Source organism: Microplitis mediator, chromosome 9 (genome assembly GCF_029852145.1).
Source record: "Microplitis mediator isolate UGA2020A chromosome 9, iyMicMedi2.1, whole genome shotgun sequence".
In the NCBI taxonomy this organism is placed as follows: domain Eukaryota; kingdom Metazoa; phylum Arthropoda; class Insecta; order Hymenoptera; family Braconidae; genus Microplitis; species Microplitis mediator.
Genome location: NC_079977.1, coordinates 20,045,982 through 20,065,608, shown reverse-complemented (window position 1 = coordinate 20,065,608; position 19,627 = coordinate 20,045,982). Strand labels below are relative to the sequence as shown.

At 26.1% G+C, this 19,627-nt stretch overlaps 1 protein-coding gene across 1 annotated transcript; it reads left to right on the top strand.

Moving 5' to 3' along the window:
• Positions 1–2,288: 2,288 nt before the first annotated feature.
• Positions 2,289–18,033, top strand: LOC130674805 (toll-interacting protein-like). The gene is made up of 6 exons (XM_057480229.1): positions 2,289–2,545; positions 2,627–2,800; positions 9,068–9,201; positions 10,324–10,528; positions 12,635–12,814; positions 16,598–18,033. Exons 1-6 carry the CDS (start codon positions 2,498–2,500, stop codon positions 16,706–16,708), a joined length of 852 nt encoding a protein of 283 aa, XP_057336212.1. The 5' UTR covers positions 2,289–2,497; the 3' UTR covers positions 16,709–18,033.
• The last annotated feature ends 1,594 nt before the right edge of the window (positions 18,034–19,627 follow it).

Below are 19,627 nucleotides of genomic sequence, written 5' to 3'. Positions count from 1 at the left end.
CCGCTGCTGCTGCCTAGCACCGGTGACTTTCCCCTTCTCCATATCGATCTTTTCTCCCGAGAAATTTTTTCTCTTGGCTTAAACAACTTTTGTTATTTTGTTCGGAGAATACAAAAAAACTTGCGTGAAAAGAATAGTACTTGTTCCGAGAAATTTTATTCTGTTTAACCAAAAAAATGCAATATCGCTACAAAAAGTAATGTATCTTGCACCAAAAAAAAAAAAAAAATGGGGCAAGATAGATTACTGGGTTTGTAAAAAATCACATAAAAACTTATATTTTCACTCATCTCCGAACAGTTAAAATATTTAAAGTACAAGAAATAGTGATAATATTAGTATTTTTGGTGTAAATTCTTATAAAAAAAAAATGAAGTTAAGCAATTATTTTTGAATGAATCTGATAAAATTAATATTTTATGTGAATGGAAATTATTTATAAAATCTCATAAGTACTCCATAATATTTTATAAGTAATAGCCTTCTAACTAAAACTTACAAAAACTCATAAATCACATAGCTTTTAAATTAAAATTAAATCTTTTAAGTTTTTACAAGTTAATTCGATTATAGATTTTCTTACTAATTCTCATAAAATTTTTATGAGAAAAAGGTCTGCATTTGTCCATGTGATTCCTGATTCAATCTCATAAAATTTCGAAGAAATATGTGTTAAATATTTTCTCATAAAATATGACAAATATTTTATGATATTCAATAAGATATTATCTCCTAGGATAACTCTTACTAAAACTTATAAATTCTGAAAATTTCGTATAAAAAAATAATCTTATTGAGATTTTGTAAGTATTATAACATCGATATTCGCCTGATCAATTCTTATTGAAAATACATTAGAATAAACTGTAACAATCTTATAGAAGTGAAAGTACTTATTGAATCTCATAATCGTTGGCGGAATTCGAGTCACAAAATCTCATAAATTAAAAAATCTTACTCATTCTTTTAAAAATCTAGTACGGAAATCATGATAGGAAAACATCAAAAGCTTTGACTCATAGATTCTCATAAAAATTCATATGAGAATTTTTTTAAATCTCATAGATATTTTCGAAGCTCATAGATTCTCATAAAAAATATTCAATATCTTATCAGAATTTATGAGAGCTTTTCCACAGGGATGTGGTAGTGTTTTTATTAGGTAGGCTTAAAAAATGGTAGAGATGTTTTTTGGTAGTGTATTTTCTTGGCAGAGATTTATGCTGGTATAGTTGAAATGTGGTTGAGTTATTTATGTTAGACTTGTAAATGGTAGAAATGCTAATGATAGGCATTTTCATGGGTGACCTGTATTGTGGTAGAGATGTTCATGGTAGAGATGTATATGGTTGAGTTCGTTACTGGGAGGGTTGTAATGTGGTAGAGTTGTAACGTGAGAGAGCTCTTAAGTGGTAGAATTGTTGATTGGTTGAGATTTTCGCGGGTAGTGTTCAAAACTGGTATAGTTGTTGTGTGGTACAGTTACTTGTGATAGGCCTGATTATGGTTCAGCTGTCGTAAGGTAGAGATTTTTCTGGTACACCTATTAATGTGCCTTTTAAATTCTATACGATCGTTACAATGAAATTTCAAACACAATTGTATGTGTTTATTGCGTTATATACAATGTTTTGAAAATTCAAACAATTATTTTAACAGTGTATATCACATTTAACACTGTATCATTTTATAATTGATCATACTGTCAGTGATGTTCAGTTCAGTCACAAGTTTTATTAACTTTTTATTATTAAGGAATGAAAAACTTAACAATAATAAAGTCTGATGTACATCGCTCACATTACTCACACAGATATTATATATTTCACTATACACAATCCTTGATTACTGAACGCGCAGCACGTCACGCGCAGAAATTTCATATACAAGCATTTGAATTTTCAAATAAGTATTATGAAATTTCAAATGGAATTATTAAAATTCAATATGGCTTAGAATTTTCAATACTTGGTTTGAAAATTCAAAAAACAAGTATAAATTTTAAGTACGCTTATTAAAATTCATATTTTTTATCTTAATTTTAAATATCAGCTTGATTATTAAATTACGTATATTAAATTTGAAGCTTTTTTTATTGAAAATACAATTCAAATATCTAGTTATGAAAATTCAATGTCTTTTGTATTGTAATTTTCAAATTATTTTTAACAGTGTAACGAAAAGCGAGCCAGGCCACTTGCGAGGTTTAAAATTTCCCGCGCTGGTCATGCGTTCAAAAATATAAACACAGCTGACGATGTTTATTATTATTCAAATATGGCGCTTATTATTTTTCGTCAGTCGTCATCGCCAATTACCTGTTAAAATACGTCATACTTATTAGCTTATTACGTATTCAATTACTGTCAATTTATCTTCATCATACATACGTATAAATCTAATCAATTAATTTTTTACAAATATCATTAAATAATTTATTGTTTGCTAGTAAATATAAATACTCGTTTAAATTTGAATAAATAAATAAATAAATACAATGGAAACTGCTCAACGATCACAACAACATGAAGAATGGAAACAAAGAGTAATTATTATTATTATTATTATGATTATTATTGATATTTTTAATTACTTAATTAAATTTTTATTGCGGTGATTTATTTAGTCATTTTTGGGACCTTTACCACAAAGTTTTTTACGATTGGATGAGACATTAAATCCACAGCAACAACAAGAAGCTGCTGATAGACAAGCAGCATTAGCATTACAACAATTACAAGGTGGTCCTGTACCAACAATTGATCCAAGAGTTGGAAGACTCAGTATCACTATTGTCCAAGTAATTATTATTATTATTATTAATATTATTATTACACGCAACCTGCAGTCACTACGTGACTGTCCAATAGGGTGATTCAAAAAACAAACAAATTTTTTTTTTTCTTCCAAACAGATTCAAAATCACTGAATATATGGCTATATTATTTATATCGCGTTACTTATTCCAAAATGACAGATTTTTCTACTCCCTTACGGTTTTAGGAAGTTCTCAAAGCCAAAAAAGTGTGCATAGAAAAAAAAAGGATTCATTGACACAAAAGATCTTTACTTGCCTAAAGAGAATTTTTGCTTACCCCAATAAATTTTTTGCATTGTGAATTGAAAACAAAAATTTATTTAGAATTAGAAAAAATTACTTAGTGCAAGGAATTATTTCTTGACCAAAAAAATATTTTCTCGCCCCAAGACAATTTTTGTATTTAATTGATAATGCATAAAATTTCTTGGTGAAAATTAAAATTTTGTTGCGGCAAGAAATCCTTTTTTTCTGCGTATTCTATAAATTTAGTAGTGATATTTGGACAGTAGGGTGATTCAAAAAACGAACAAATTTTTTTTTTCTTGACAACAGGTTTAAAAGTTTCGTTTAGATAAAAAAAGACGCCTGTGAAAATTAGAGCTCTTAATATTTATATTAAGAGGTTTCACATTGCACTTTTCTATTTTCCATAAGAATAACATGGAAAAAAATTTTTTTTACGTCTTCTGATTTTTATAAGTAGCTAACGATGCGTCATAGGAATAATTGGCAGGCATATTTTTGTAGGTAATTGAATGCCCTACAAAAAAAGCTTCTTATCATTTTTTGAGGAATCGCTTTGTTCAAAAGTTATTTGAGGTTAAAGTCGAATTCATGTTAAATTTTGAGATTTTCTTACTTTTCCGGCGAAACTATCAGACCTATTACAAAATATCATTAGACCTTTTTTGTAGACAATTTTATTCCCTTGAAGTTATACCATATAAAGTTTTTTCGAATTCCGCATTGTTTTCTAGTTATTTTTATTTTAATGTCATGCTCATAAAAAAAATAGTCTAGCTAGACATTAAAATAAAAATAACTAGAAAACAATGCGGAATTCGAAAAAACTTTATATGGTATAACTTCAAGGGAATAAAATTGTCTACAAAAAAGGTCTAATGATATTTTGTAATAGGTCTGATAGTTTCGCCGGAAAAGTAAGAAAATCTCAAAATTTAACATGAATTCGACTTTAACCTCAAATAACTTTTGAACAAAGCGATTCCTCAAAAAATGATAAGAAGCTTTTTTTGTAGGGCATTCAATTACCTACAAAAATATGCCTGCCAATTATTCCTATGACGCATCGTTAGCTACTTATAAAAATCAGAAGACGTAAAAAAAATTTTTTTCCATGTTATTCTTATGGAAAATAGAAAAGTGCAATGTGAAACCTCTTAATATAAATATTAAGAGCTCTAATTTTCACAGGCGTCTTTTTTTATCTAAACGAAACTTTTAAACCTGTTGGGAAGAAAAAAAAAATTTGTTCGTTTTTTGAATCACCCTACTGTCCAAATATCACTACTAAATTTATAGAATACGCAGAAAAAAAGGATTTCTTGCCGCAACAAAATTTTAATTTTCACCAAAAAATTTTATGCATTATCAATTAAATACAAAAATTGTCTTGGGGCGAGAAAATATTTTTTTGGTCAAGAAATAATTCCTTGCACCAAGTAATTTTTTCTAGTTCTAAATAAATTTTTGTTTTCAATTCACAATGCAAAAAATTTTTGGGGTAAGCAAAAATTTTCTTTAGGCAAGTAAAGATTATTTGTGTCAATGAATCCTTTTTTTTTCTATGCACACTTTTTTGGCTTTGAGAAGCTTTCTAAAACTGTAAGGGAGTAGAAAAATCTGTCATTTTGGAATAAGTAACGCGATATAAATAATATAGCTATATATTCAGTGACATTCAGTCATATTTAGTGACAGAATAATTAAAGTATTAATTTATTTAAAGAAAATAAATACGATCGTCTTTTTTCTCGCGTAATTTAAATGTAATTCGAATGATATAGATAAATCTATTCCCGTGTAAAAAATTTTTTATTCATAATGAATTTAGATCTAAATTTCATCACGAAACTCAGATCGTGACATAAATATGACTTTCATCATGAATTTGTATCAACAATTTTAATCACGACACAATTATGACTCAGTCAAATTTTTATCCAATTGATCCGAAGTTCATTCACTAAATTAATTTTACAATCAAAACTGATTTACGTAAATCGAGTACTTGATAGAAGAAATTTATTGGTAATTTTTGAGTCGATAAATTTGACAAAAGGTTTAATTCAGTAAAAATTCAGTCAAGTTTCTATCGAAGTCATCCCAAGTCCAAGTCAAAGACGTAATAAATTAATTTTATAATTGGTACTGATTTACTAGACGAAAAGTTGGAGTAAATTCATGATGAAAGTCATATTTGTGTCACGATCAATGTTTCGTGACGAAATTCGGATCTAAATTCATTAGGAACAAAAATTTTTCTTACACGGGTTATCTCAATACCTGGTAATTAAAAAGAGTTTAAACTATGAAAAGGCACAGATTCAAGTCAAGATCTTTCTAACGATACCAAATTTAATAACATTAACTAATTCTATCATATAGATATGCCGGGAACAAAATTTTCCTTTTTCTCTTAATAATATAGATAACAATAATAATAGTATAGATAATAATAATGATAGCAGCATTAGTTTAAATACGGGGGAAAATATTAAATATAAGTACATTGTAGCCACATTTCAGGAAGACCTGAAAATGTCGGGTAATTATAAATATACTGGAAAAATTAGGAAAAAGTCAGGGAAGGTCGTCACAAATCTGGAAAAATTTTTACTTTATTTTTTTCGACTGAAAAAATCCGTTTAATTTTTTTTTCTGCCAAAACTGTTCAAAAACATTACAAGTATACATAAGTATTTAATTAATAAGTTTTACTGTATTAACTATTCGCGTACTTGATTCATATTTTATTAATATTTCATAAAACGTTCTTATTTATGAAATTTATTTTAATGAAAATGAAGGTTTTTTGATATTTTATTATAGAGTGAGTTTTAGAAAAACGTTAATTTAAAATAAAAAAAAAAAAATTATTTATTTAAAAAATAAAAAAAAACATATGATCATTGACATTATTTAATAAAATGAAGTTTCATTTAACGACAGTTATTGATCATTTATTGAACTGACTTGTACCATTTTATTTTGAATCAAATAAATATTTCCATTGATTTGATATTACACAGAGAGAAATTTACGGTAACAATTACAATTTATTATGGGAATGGTTCCCACAATGCATGGTAACCGGTATTTTTTAAATGTTGATTATAGGAACGGCACCCATGTATATTATAGTTATCATTCCTATAATATTATAGTAATCGTTACCATATAATATGGTAACCATTACCACAATATAATGGGAACGATTACCATAATATTATGGTAATCATTACCATAATTCTTTCACATGCGATATGGAAACTGTTACCATAATGATGGGAATTGTTCTCATACTTATGGGAACTTTTCCCAGAAAGTATGGGCCTATATCCCATGATTCCAAGTAATCATTACCATAACGATATAGGATGATATTTCATAAACGTATTAGGAATGGTTACCAGAAATTTCTCTATGGGTACTACATGTAGTCATGGAATTTTTAAATTATTTGATTCCCAGGAATACCTGGAAAAGTCAGAGAATTTGAGTTTCAAAAATGATTAATAAAATAATATCCTATAACAATCGCACTGTTAAAAAAATAATCCCACTGTATTTCCACAGAATTTTAGCATTTTTTCGGTAACTTTTTCCTCTAACTTCAGCTATGAAAGTAGACGATTCGATTCAATAAATGCTGCAGTAATAAGAAAGTTTAAAAACATTAAAAACATTTTAAGTGTAATTTTTCAAAAATTCAGTTTTTTTTTAAATTCCAGAAATTTTAATTTCAGAAAAATAATCAAGTTTAATTATTAAAGAGGAAATGATTTAATTCAACACATTTTTAATCTAATTTACAAATTTAGTAATCGATATTCTAAAATCTACATCCAATATTTTTTTTAAATCCTAGAAAATATCATAGACTTGCAAAAAAAAATTAATTTTATACTCGAGTGCTTGTAACTTTTAGACGATCAATTTTATAAAATTTTTGAATCAATTAAAAATTATAGATAATTTAATACCTTTCTGAAGACTACATACTAGGGTGGGCCGAAAATACGCTTTTTTTGAATTTTCATTATTAATACCAAAAATATTTTTCTTTGTACAAAAAAAAAATTTTTCGGAAAACATAAAAAATTTTACGTCCATATCTTAGGCTCGCCAAATCCCGTTAAAGTTGGAAGTTGTTTAAAAATTTTTTTCCAACTTATTTTGATCGAAAACTTAATTCTCTAGATAAAAGGTGATATCATAAAATTACGTAAAGTTGATAGTTACTCAGATAATTTAAATTTTGCTGTAAAAAATATAATTTTTCAAGATATTATCACTTTTCAGGGTAAAATATGAATTTTATCATATAAATTTCATGGAAAATAAAATTTCTTACAAAATTGGTCTTCTAGTAAAAACTTGAAATTTATAGTTATTCAGAAACTGGCAGTTTTATGCTTAGATAGTTACATTTCTCGTTATTTGATGGTTTTCACTACACTGAGAAAAAAATTTTCTCCTGACAACTAAATTTTAGTTATGACAAGAAAATGATTTGATTACCCATTGCTAATCATATATTTGGATGTTTTAACTAAATTTTTTATAATCCACCAACAAAACGAGTGATTAGAAACTATGAAATATTTAGTAAAGATGATTACGCGTTTAGTAGCAAGCATAAAATCAAATTGATTACCTGTAGTGTTTATAAAGTAGTCATAATGAAAATATATGAGTGATCATTATAGAGAATGAGTTATTAATAATAATTAAATATTATTTTCAAATGACAGAATATTTATTCAACAGTTAAATAAATGCATATTTAGAAAAAATAATTTATTTCCTTCACACGTACTTTTTTTCGAACTATGACAAAAATTGTTCAGGAAAAATATTAATATGAAACATTAATGTCATAGTGTAATACAGGATACGCCTACATTACTATCATAAGTTTTCAGCAGATATCTCATCCCATGAATGCTTCAAGCTCGGAATATAAAAACTCTGAAATAAGTATCTTACCAGGGATACCACAAATAGTGGGCGCGATCTAGTGGCGAGCACCGAACTACTCCAGCTGCTGCTGCCTAACACCATAACTTTTAAATCAATAATCATTAGGTTTAAATATATATTTATTAAACTCGAACAAATATATATATATATTTATTCTAAATGAATATATTTTTTTGTGTCTAATTAATATTTATTAGAGTTAATATTATAATATTTTGCTCTAATATTTGGATTTGTTGGCACTACAAAATAGTTTAGTTGTCCTTTAAATAAATATTTTCTTAACTCTACCATATGATTTTATTATCTTAGAGAGAGAAATATTAATGTCAACCAAATAGAGTCTATGAAATCATTTGTTAAAAATGATAAAATAGATTATATTGACGTAATAAAATTTAGTTGTCCCAAATAATTTTTAGCTCAATAGAATTCAACAAAACGAATTTAATTGTCCAAAGAGAAATTTTTTCTCAGTGTAAGAATCGCTATTATCTTTGTAACTATCAACTTTGAATAAATTTTTATTAGGTCTTTTTTGTAGAAAATTGAATTTCCTACGAAATTTTTATGATAAAATAAATTTTTTACCCAGAAAAAGTAATAATATCTTGAAAAATTTCATTTTTTAGAGCAAAATTTCAATTATCTGAGTAACTATCAACTTTACGTAATTTTATTACAGGACCTTTTTTGTAGAGAATTAAATTTCCGATCAAAATGTGTTAGAAAAAAAATTTTAAACAACTTCTAACTTTAGCGGGATTTGGCGAGCCTAAGAAATCGACCTAAAATTTTTTTTGATTTCCGAAAAATTTTTTTTTTGTACGAGGAAAAATACTTTTGGTATTATAATAATGAAAATTTAAAAAAAGCGGATTTTCGGCCCACCCTACTACATACATCATATATTTGTTTATAATACTTATCGAGATAATCTAAATTAAAGTTATGAAAAATTAATTTTTTTTTTATTAATGGATTTAATTAATAAAATAATTTAAAAAAATTAATTGACAGGCAAAACTAGTTAAAAATTATGGTATGACCAGAATGGATCCGTATGTACGTTTAAGAGTCGGTCATTCTATTTATGAAACACAAACTGCATCTAATGGAGGAAAAAATCCACACTGGAATAAAGTTATTCAATGGTAATTATTTATAAAATTCTTTTCTTAAGTTAATTACTAGGGTGTGCTTTTTTAGGGCAACTTTTTTTTTTCAACGCACTAACAGCTTCTATACTTGCAGGAAGATAAAATAAGATGCCTATTAAAATTAGAGCCTTTAATATTAATATTAACAGGTGTCTCATCGCGATTTTCTATTTCCCATTTAAATAACATGGGAAAAAATAAATTTTAAGTTTGGAATTTTATACCTCGGCAATGGCTCATTGTACAGATAAGTTCAGGATGGATTCTTGTAGGGAATTAAACGCTTTACAAAAAAAGTCTCTTATCATTTTTCGATAAATCGATCTGTTTAAAAGTTATTGGAGCTTGAAGTCAAATTTATAGTAAATTTCGGGATTTTTTTTACGATTTCGGCGAAACTATCAGACTTATCACAAAATGTCATCAGAACTTTTTTGTAGGTAATTTTATTCTCTACAAATTGTCTCTCATAAAGTTTTTTCAATTTTCACATTATTTCCTAGTTATTTGCATTTTAATGTCCAGCTCTTACAATCGATCACAACACTATTTTTTTTAAGAGCTCGGCGTTAAAATGGAAATAACTAGGAAATTATGCGAAAATTGGAAAAACTTCATGAGAGATGATTTGTAGAGAATAAAATTACCTACAAAAAAGTTCTGATGACATTTCGTGATAAGTCTGATAGTTCCGCCGAAATCGTAAAAAAAATCCCGAAATTTACTATAAATTTGACTTCAAGCTCCAATAACTTTTAAACAGATCAATTTATCGAAAAATGATAAGAGACTTTTTCTGTAAAGCGTTTAATTCCCTACAAGAATCCATCCTGAACTTATTTGTACAATGAGCCATTGCCGAGGTATAAAATTCCAAACTTAAAATTTATTTTTTCCCATGTTATTTAAATAGGAAATAGACAATCGCGATGAGACACCTGTTAATATTAATATTAAAAGCTCTAATTTTAATAGGCATCTTATTTTATCTTCCTGCAAGTATAGAAGCTGTTAGTGCGTTGAAAAAAAAAGTTGCCCTACAAAAGCACACGTTTACGTACCCTAGTAATTACTTTAGTAAATCTATATTTATTTATTTACTTACTTGATTTATAGTTGGATACCACCAGGAGTTAATCAAATATATGTTGAAGTATATGACGAGTGCTCATTTACAATGGATGAGTTAATTGCTTGGGGGCACATTGAAATACCCGCATCTGTAGTGCAACGCGGTGAAACACATGAGGATTGGTATATGTTGAGCGGTAAACAAGGCGACAATCAAGAAGGAATGATTAATCTAGTCTTTAGTTACTCGGTAATTATAATTTATTATGCGTAATTTTATAATTTCATGAAGTAGGAATTTTTTTAAGTAAAAGTAGTAGGATATTTATATAGAGGATGAAATTCTGCGTAAAATGAGTACCCACAACGATATATTCTGAAAAAATAGTACTTGAGTAATTTATATAGCAATTAATTTTTTGAAATAATTAGTTATTATTTTTTTGATCAAAATATATTGATGTGGGTACTCAAATTTCATGGAATTCTACTATGAGTTTATCTGTACTATTTATTTTAAATTTTTCTAAACTTGAGTCAAAATATTAATATAAGTATTTATCAATAAATATTTTTTTTAGTTGAAAAAAATTTTCAGGAATTAATGATTCTGCTAATTGTATAGCAAATGAAATGCCGCGTAAAATGAGTACCCACAACAATATACTCTGAAAAAATAGTACTTGAGTAATTTATATAGCAATTAATTTTTTGAAATAATTAGTTATTATTTTTTTGATCAAAATATATTGATGTGGGTACTCAAATTTCATGGAATTCTACTATGAGTTTATCTGTACTATTTATTTTAAATTTTTCTAAACTTGAGTCAAAATATTAATATAAGTATTTATCAATAAATATTTTTTTTAGTTGAAAAAAATTTTCAGGAATTAATGATTCTGCTAATTGTATAGCGAATAAAATGCCGCGTAAAATGAGTACCCACAACGATATACTCTGAAAAAATAGTACTTGAGTAATTTATATAGCAATTAATTTTTTGAAATAATTAGTTATTATTTTTTTGATCAAAATATATTGATGTGGGTACTCAAATTTCATGGAATTCTACTATGAGTTTATCTGTACTATTTATTTTAAATTTTTCTAAACTTGAGTCAAAATATTAATATAAGTATTTATCAATAAATATTTTTTTTAGTTGAAAAAAATTTTCAGGAATTAATGATTCTGCTAATTGTATAGCAAATGAAATGCCGCGTAAAATGAGTACCCACAACAATATACTCTGAAAAAATAGTACTTGAGTAATTTATATAGCAATTAATTTTTTGAAATAATTAGTTATTATTTTTTTGATCAAAATATATTGATGTGGGTACTCAAATTTCATGGAATTCTACTATGAGTTTATCTGTACTATTTATTTTAAATTTTTCTAAACTTGAGTCAAAATATTAATATAAGTATTTATCAATAAATATTTTTTTTAGTTGAAAAAAATTTTCAGGAATTAATGATTCTGCTAATTGTATAGCGAATAAAATGCCGCGTAAAATGAGTACCCACAACGATATACTCTGAAAAAATAGTACTTGAGTAATTTATATAGCAATTAATTTTTTGAAATAATTAGTTATTATTTTTTTGATCAAAATATATTGATGTGGGTACTCAAATTTCATGGAATTCTACTATGAGTTTATCTGTACTATTTATTTTAAATTTTTCTAAACTTGAGTCAAAATATTAATATAAGTATTTATCAATAAATATTTTTTTTAGTTGAAAAAAATTTTCAGGAATTAATGATTCTGCTAATTGTATAGCGAATAAAATGCCGCGTAAAATGAGTACCCACAACGATATACTCTGAAAAAATAGTACTTGAGTAATTTATATAGTAATTAATTTTTTGAAATAATTAATTATTAATTTTTTTATCTAAATATATTGATGTGGGTACTCAAACTCCACGAAATCTTTCAATTAACAGAACTGCACAAACCATTTCTCACTTTATTCAAATTTGAAAAAAAAATATTATTATTATTATCAAATAGCAATTTTTTTTTTTTATAAAACACTTTTTTTAAAACTTACTCAAATTTTCATGTAGTCTATAAAATTCTCAGTGAAAAGAGTACCCGCAACAATATGTTCCGACAAAACAATAAATAGATAATTAACTAATTAATTACAAAAATTAATAATTATCATTACTAAAATATATTGATGTGGGTACTCATTTTACGCAGCGTTTCACCACGAAGTCAAATATCCATACAATTTTTTTGTACACAAACCTGCTGAACAAAAAATATAAAATTAGCTTTCGCTGTTCACAAATTACAGAAATAAATTGAACAATTTTTTAAATTTTTTATATCAGAATAAAGCTGGGCCTTATTTAAGTGGACCACCAGTTGTCATGGTACCATCAGCAACGTCTAATTTAATGTTTGGAATGCCTGGATACGCTCCTGTAAATGTTTATACGGCACCGCCAGTTGCTCCTGTTGCTGCGCCTATTCCAAGTTCTCTACCTCAAGCTGAAGAAGAACTTAAACAAGTAATTTATTAATTAGACTCCACTCTCACTCTCTCACCCGTGTAAAAAAATAATATTCGAAAAAAGTTCAACATGTCGAACTTCGAAATTTGAGACAATTTTTAACTTTTATGATACCTCGATATTAATAGAAATATAAAAATGACAAAATTATAGGATGGAATTGTAAGTCAAAATGAAAATTTCACAAGGAAATTTTCAGAAAATTTTTTCATTTCTTACTAAATTTCTCAAACAAAAAAGTCACTTTCAAAAATGATTAGAATTTTCAATTTTCAAGAGATTTTTTCATGACTTATCAGTATAAAAGTTCAAAATTTTCAATTTTTTTGAACATGTAGAAAATTTAAAAAAAGTTGATGCAATTTTTGTAAATAAGGTAAGAGACCCAGTACCCGATCAGGGAACTAGTACTCGATTACTCATGTATTTGTATATCTATATTTACTGAATTTTACTAAATATAGATATTAGGGTGTCCCAAAAAAAACAAATACTTTTTTTTTTAACCTCTCATGGGCTCAAAAGTTACTTTATATTATCAAAAAAATCATCAAAGGGGGGTCCCCTTTCCCATTTAAAATACACACGAAAATTTTTCATTTTAGTTTTTCGTTATTAAGATTATGAAAAAAATTTTTTTCAAAATTCCACCTAGTATAATTTCGTTGGAAATTAAATTCTCTACAAAAATGTACTGATGCATTATGTACGTCAAGCGAACTGGGAAAAAGTTACGGGGCTTCAAAGATCAACAAAAATTTAGTTTCCTCAGTGTTAAAATTTTTTTTTATTATTTTTCATTTTTATTTTACCAAAAATTTTTTTTTTTAATTTTCTTATCTGATTTCTTATATAGGGTAAAGGTACCATTAGTGGCCATTGCTTCATTTTTGGACATTTAATCCTTTATTTGAATTAATGAAAAAGTGGTAAATAAAATTTTCATTTTAATGGTTGGATAGAAGTATCTTTAGACATTTAAAAAATTGATTATGTTATTGGGTCTTTTACAGATTATTTTATTTGAATTTTTTGTGTCCAAAACTGGCTCTAAAGTGGCCAAAAATGGTACCTCTACCCTACGTCAAATGAATGAGAAAAAAGTTACAGGTTATTAAATGTCATCGAAAAATGAATTTCACTTTTTGTTGACATTTGAGTTGAAAAAATTAAAATTTTTTAAACTCCACGTTTTGTTAACACTTAAAGTCCTGTAACTTTTTTCTTATTCATTTGACATATATTAGAAATCAGATAAGAAAATTTGAAAAATAAAATTTTTTGGTAAAATAATAATGAAAAATGATGAAAATAAATTTAACACTGCCCTGATTAAAAAAGTGAATTGAAAAGTATTGAAAATTATCTCAATTCTTTTCAATCCCTCGGCGGTTTTGGAAAGTATTGAATGGAATTGAAATTTCGATCGTTTGAATACTTTCCGATTCCAAAGTGGAATTCGAAAGTATTGAAAAGAATTCAATCTTTCATCATTTCAATTTAGGTATTGAGAAGGATTCGGAAAGATTCAAAAATTTCAATTCATTTCAATCTTTTTCAATTCCACACATGACCCGAAATGTGAAATTATTTAGGTATTGAGAAGAATTCAGAAAGATTCAAAAATTTCAATTCATTTCAATCTTTTTCAATCCCACACTTGATCGAAATATCGGACTATTTAGGTATTGAGAAGGATTCAGAAAGATTAAAAAATTTCAATTCATTTCAATCTTTTTCAATCCCACTCATGACCCGAAATGTGAAATTATTTAGGTATTGAGAAGAATTCAGAAAGATTCAAAAATTTCAATTCATTTCAATCTTTTTCAATCCCACTCATGACCCGAAATGTGAAATTATTTAGGTATTGAGAAGAATTCAGAAAGATTCAAAAATTTCAATTCATTTCAATCTTTTTCAATCCCACTCATGACCCGAAATGTGAAATTATTTAGGTATTGAGAAGAATTCAGAAAGATTCAAAAATTTCAATTCATTTCAATCTTTTTCAATCCCACTCATGACCCGAAATGTGAAATTATTTAGGTATTGAGAAGAATTCAGAAAGATTCAAAAATTTCAATTCATTTCAATCTTTTTCAATCCCACTCATGACCCGAAATGTGAAATTATTTAGGTATTGAGAAGGATTCAGAAAGATTCAAAAATTTCAATTCATTTCAATCTTTTTCAATCCCACTCATGACCCGAAATGTGAAATTATTTAGGTATTGAGAAGAATTCAGAAAGATTCAAAAATTTCAATTCATTTCAATCTTTTTCAATCCCACTCATGACCCGAAATGTGAAATTATTTAGGTATTGAGAAGAATTCAGAAAGATTCAAAAATTTCAATTCATTTCAATCTTTTTCAATCCCACTCATGACCCGAAATGTGAAATTATTTAGGTATTGAGAAGGATTCAGAAAGATTCAAAAATTTCAATTCATTTCAATCTTTTTCAATCCCACACTTGATCGAAATATCGGACTATTTAGGTATTGAGAAGGATTCAGAAAGATTCAAAATATCAATTCATTTCAATCTTTTTCAATTCCTCGGAAGTTCAGAAATTCTTTTATTATTTTGGGATTGAAAAGTATTCATTTTATGTCAAAATGAATACCTTGGGGTATAAAAAGTATTCGAAAGGATTCATTTCTCATCTTTTTCAATACTTTTCAATTCACTTTTTTAATCAGGGTGAGGAAACTAAATTTTTGTTAATCTTTGAAGCCTCGAAAATTTTTCCCAGTTCGTTTGACGTACATAATGCATCAGCACTTTTTTGTAGAGAATTTAATTTCCAACGAAATGGTACTAGGTGAAATTTTGAAAAAAATTTTTTTCATAATCTTAATAACGAAAAACTAAGATGAAAAATTTTCGCGTGTTTTTCAAATGGGAAAGGGGACCCCCCTTCGTGATAGCTCAATTTTAAAGACATCTAACTAAAGTTCGGTGGCGATTCTTTCGATAATATAAAGTAACTTTTGAGCCCATAAGACGTTAAAAAAAAAAGTATTTGTTTTTTTTTTGGGACACCCTAATAGATATACAAATCCGTAGTGATCGAGTACTAGTTCCATGATCGAGTACTAGGTCTTTTACTTTATTTTTATTGTTTTTAATCCGTCAGCACTCCCGTTATAAGCATTTTGCTCACAGGACACTATTCAATTTATAGGATGTCGCAGACATTCAAAATCACGGGAGTGCTGACGGGTTAAAAAAATCAAAAAATTATTAGACGTCGGTTAACTTGATTATCATAAATTTTAGCTATTTTTGAAAGTGATTTTTTATATTTGAGAAGTTCAGCAAGAAATAATAAAATTTTTTGGAAACTTTCTTGTGAAATTTTTATGTTGTTTGCAATTCTATCTTATCATTTTGTATTTCTATTTATATTGAAATATTACAAGTCAGAAAAAATTCGACATAAGTTAAAAGTCTCAAATTTCGAAGTTCGACATGTCGAACTTTTGATGATCTTGAAGTTAGCAGACAATTATCAATTTTTGGATTTTTGTTTTAACAAATAAATTACAAAAAAAAAAATAAAAATAAAAATATGCACTTGTAGAAAATTTTAAAAACTACAGGTGCAATTTTTTGAAATTTTTTTTTTTTTATAATTTATCATTTTAAAAAAAATCCAAAAATTATTAGACGTCGGCTGACTTCAATATCATAACTTTTTCCAATTTTTTTTCACACGGGCACTGTAATTTTTATAAAATTTAATTGATTAATGAAATTAATTTGTTTTCAGATCGCTGAAATGTTTCCGAATATTGATAAAGAAGTTATTAAATCTGTTTATGACGCAAACAATGGAAAAAAAGATATGACTATTAATTCATTATTACAAATGACAGAGTAGTTATTGTCTTATTTCTTATCGGCCAAAAAAAAAAATATATAACACCGGCACACAAAAAAAAATAATTTCTCTGTACTTTTGACGGGACCGATTTATTCCCATGTATTTTGACCCGCTGAATCTGAATCCGAGGTCCGTTTAACCCGTACACCCTCAGATTTTTAGAAAACTTTAAAAAACCTCAAAAATACACAAAAATCGACCGTTTTTTAAATTTATAAATTTTTTTAACCCTAACTAAGCATGATTTTTATGTATTTCGGTCCTCCACATACTAACCTGAAGTTTATTTAAAACATCAGCCATTTAAAGTCTGAGGAAATTCCAAAAAACCCCAAAAAATTGCAAAAAAGCAAAAAAATTCTTAGTGTTGTGATGAAAAAAATTTTTTGAAGCATATTAAAATTTTTTTATGTTTTAGGCCAAAATATTTTTTATATATATATCACAGATCGAACAATATGATTTCTTTTATTTATTTCGATTTAAAAAATGATTTTTGTTATACCAAAGTTTATTTTTTTCGATTTTTTGGGAATTTTCGCCATTTATTTAAAATTTTAGAGATGTCTGAGCCATGGATGTTCGAGAATTATATGTGACAGATAAACATACATGAAAATAATTATTTATTTAGCCCTATAAAATTTTTTTCATCACAATACTAAGAATTTTTTTGCTTTTTTGCAATTTTTTGGGGTTTTTTGGAATTTACTCAGACTTTAAATGGCTAATGTTTTAAATAAACTTCAGGTTAGTATGTGGAGGACCGAAATACATAAAAATCATGCTTAGTTAGGGTTAAAAAAATTTATAAATTTAAAAAACGGTCGATTTTAGTGTATTTTAGAGGTTTTTTAAAGTTTTCTAAAAATCTGAGGGTGTACGGGTTAAACGGACCTCGGATTCGGATTCAGCGGGTCAAAATACATGGAAATAAATCGGTCCCGTCAAAAGTACAGAGAACTTATTTTTTTTTGTGTGCCGGTGTAATTATTAATTTTAATTTTAATTAAAACTTTTTAAAATTTTTTTTTGCTAAATAACATTCAATGCCATTGTATTTATTAATTATATACGTAAATTAAATGTAATATATTATATACGTGTACATTGCACTGTAATATCTTTTCACAAAATATTATAAATGTTATTGAATATATTAAAATAATATATATTGTATTAAAAAATATATGTATGATAAAATTTAATTTTTTTGGGTTTAAAATTTCGGAGTTGCAAAAAAGGGATGAAAAATTCGAGGCGTGAAATTTTTAGTTTTTGACGAGAATTTTTTTTTAAATTATCTGGCAGGAAAAAAATTATTTGAATAAAGAATGGAAAATTTTTTTGATAAAAAATTATTCTAAATTTTAATGAAATTTTTTACAAATTTGATGGTAAATTTTTATTTTCCAGATTTTTTGAAAAATTTATTTTATAAATTTGTTGGGTGATTTTTTTCCTCGTAAATTTTTATTTTTAAATTTATTTAAATTTTCTATGATAATTTTTTGCTGACACAAAATTTTATAAATTTGGTAAAATTGATTTTTGTGAAATTTTATTTAATTGCCTGAAATTTTGTAAATTATTTTTTTTTTTCTTCAGACTAAAAATTTATAAAATTACAAAAAATTAAATAAAATTTTTAGGAATCAAATTTTGCAAGAATTTATTAGAATAATTTTTTTTACTGATGATTAAAAATTAAATGAAATTTTTACAAATTTTATGAATTCAATAAAATTGATTTTTATTAAATTTCATTGAATGCCTGAAATTTTATGAAAATTTACAAATTTAATTTTTTTTTATAGCAAATTAAAATTTGATACAAATGATAAAAATTTTATGGAATCGAATTTTGCAAGAATTTAATAAACAAATTTGTCTTTTAATGATTTAGAATTTCATAAAATTTAATAGAATTCTAAAAATTTCATAAAATTGATTTTTATGATATTCTGTTAAATTGCCTGAAATTTTATAAAAATTTACAAATTCATTTAAGGTAAGGGACCCAGATTCTGACCTTTTTAGAGTGTCGGTTAGGGTTATACTATAATAATTAATGTAAGATTTAATTTAATGAGAAAAATAATAATTTTATCGACTAGTTTATGATTTGTCAAATAAAGTCATGCGCGTAAAATAATTATTTGAATTTTATTAATAATTTGAATTGACGTTTTAAAAATTGACATTCAGAGACTTAGTTTCTGATCCGCAGAATTTTTCAGGTCGCAGTTTCTGACCCTCACAGTGGCCTAGTTTCTGATCCTCAAATTACACAAATCATGATTAGGTTGTGAAGTACCTTACCAAGTTTCAATAAACTAAAACTATCATTTAGATAAATAAATTAAATATTTATTATAACAAAAACATAAATTTTCAATATTTAAAATGTAAATAATTAAAGTCACTTTAGCTAGTGCCTGTTCTCATTATTTTTCATCGTAACTCGTTGTCTTTTTTTTAAAACTCTTGAATAAAAAAACAAAAAAATTAATTTTGTCATAATAAAAATATTATTCAACTAAAAGAGTCATAACAATTTAAATACTATCGAAATTGGCATTATTTTTACAATAATTTTATCACTCCAAGAATATGTACTTTCAAGATCTAATTATAATCTTTTATTTTTAAAAATGAATATTAAATGTTAATTTATCACTGTATTATGAGTAATAGCAGGAAATAATTTAAGAAAATTATAAATATTGCAATTTTTGCATTTTATAGACATGTAATTAAACAGACAACTTCGCTCGCAGTAAGATATAATTTTAGGCTCAACAACTCCACCATACTTTTAAAATTGAGCCTAGTTATTGACCCTCAAATTTCAACAACAAAACTCATTTTAATATGTTTTATAAATTTATTAGAATAAATTTTAATTAAATATTG

Excerpts from the sequence above, each read along its gene's own strand:
- LOC130674805 (XM_057480229.1), top strand. The coding sequence starts at position 2,498 with ATGGAAACTGCTCAACGATCACAACAACATGAAGAATGGAAACAAAGA. Across the intron at positions 9,202-10,323 it reads TGGAATAAAGTTATTCAATG|TTGGATACCACCAGGAGTTA; the intron begins GTAATTATTTAT and ends CTTGATTTATAG. Across the intron at positions 12,815-16,597 it reads CTGAAGAAGAACTTAAACAA|ATCGCTGAAATGTTTCCGAA; the intron begins GTAATTTATTAA and ends ATTTGTTTTCAG.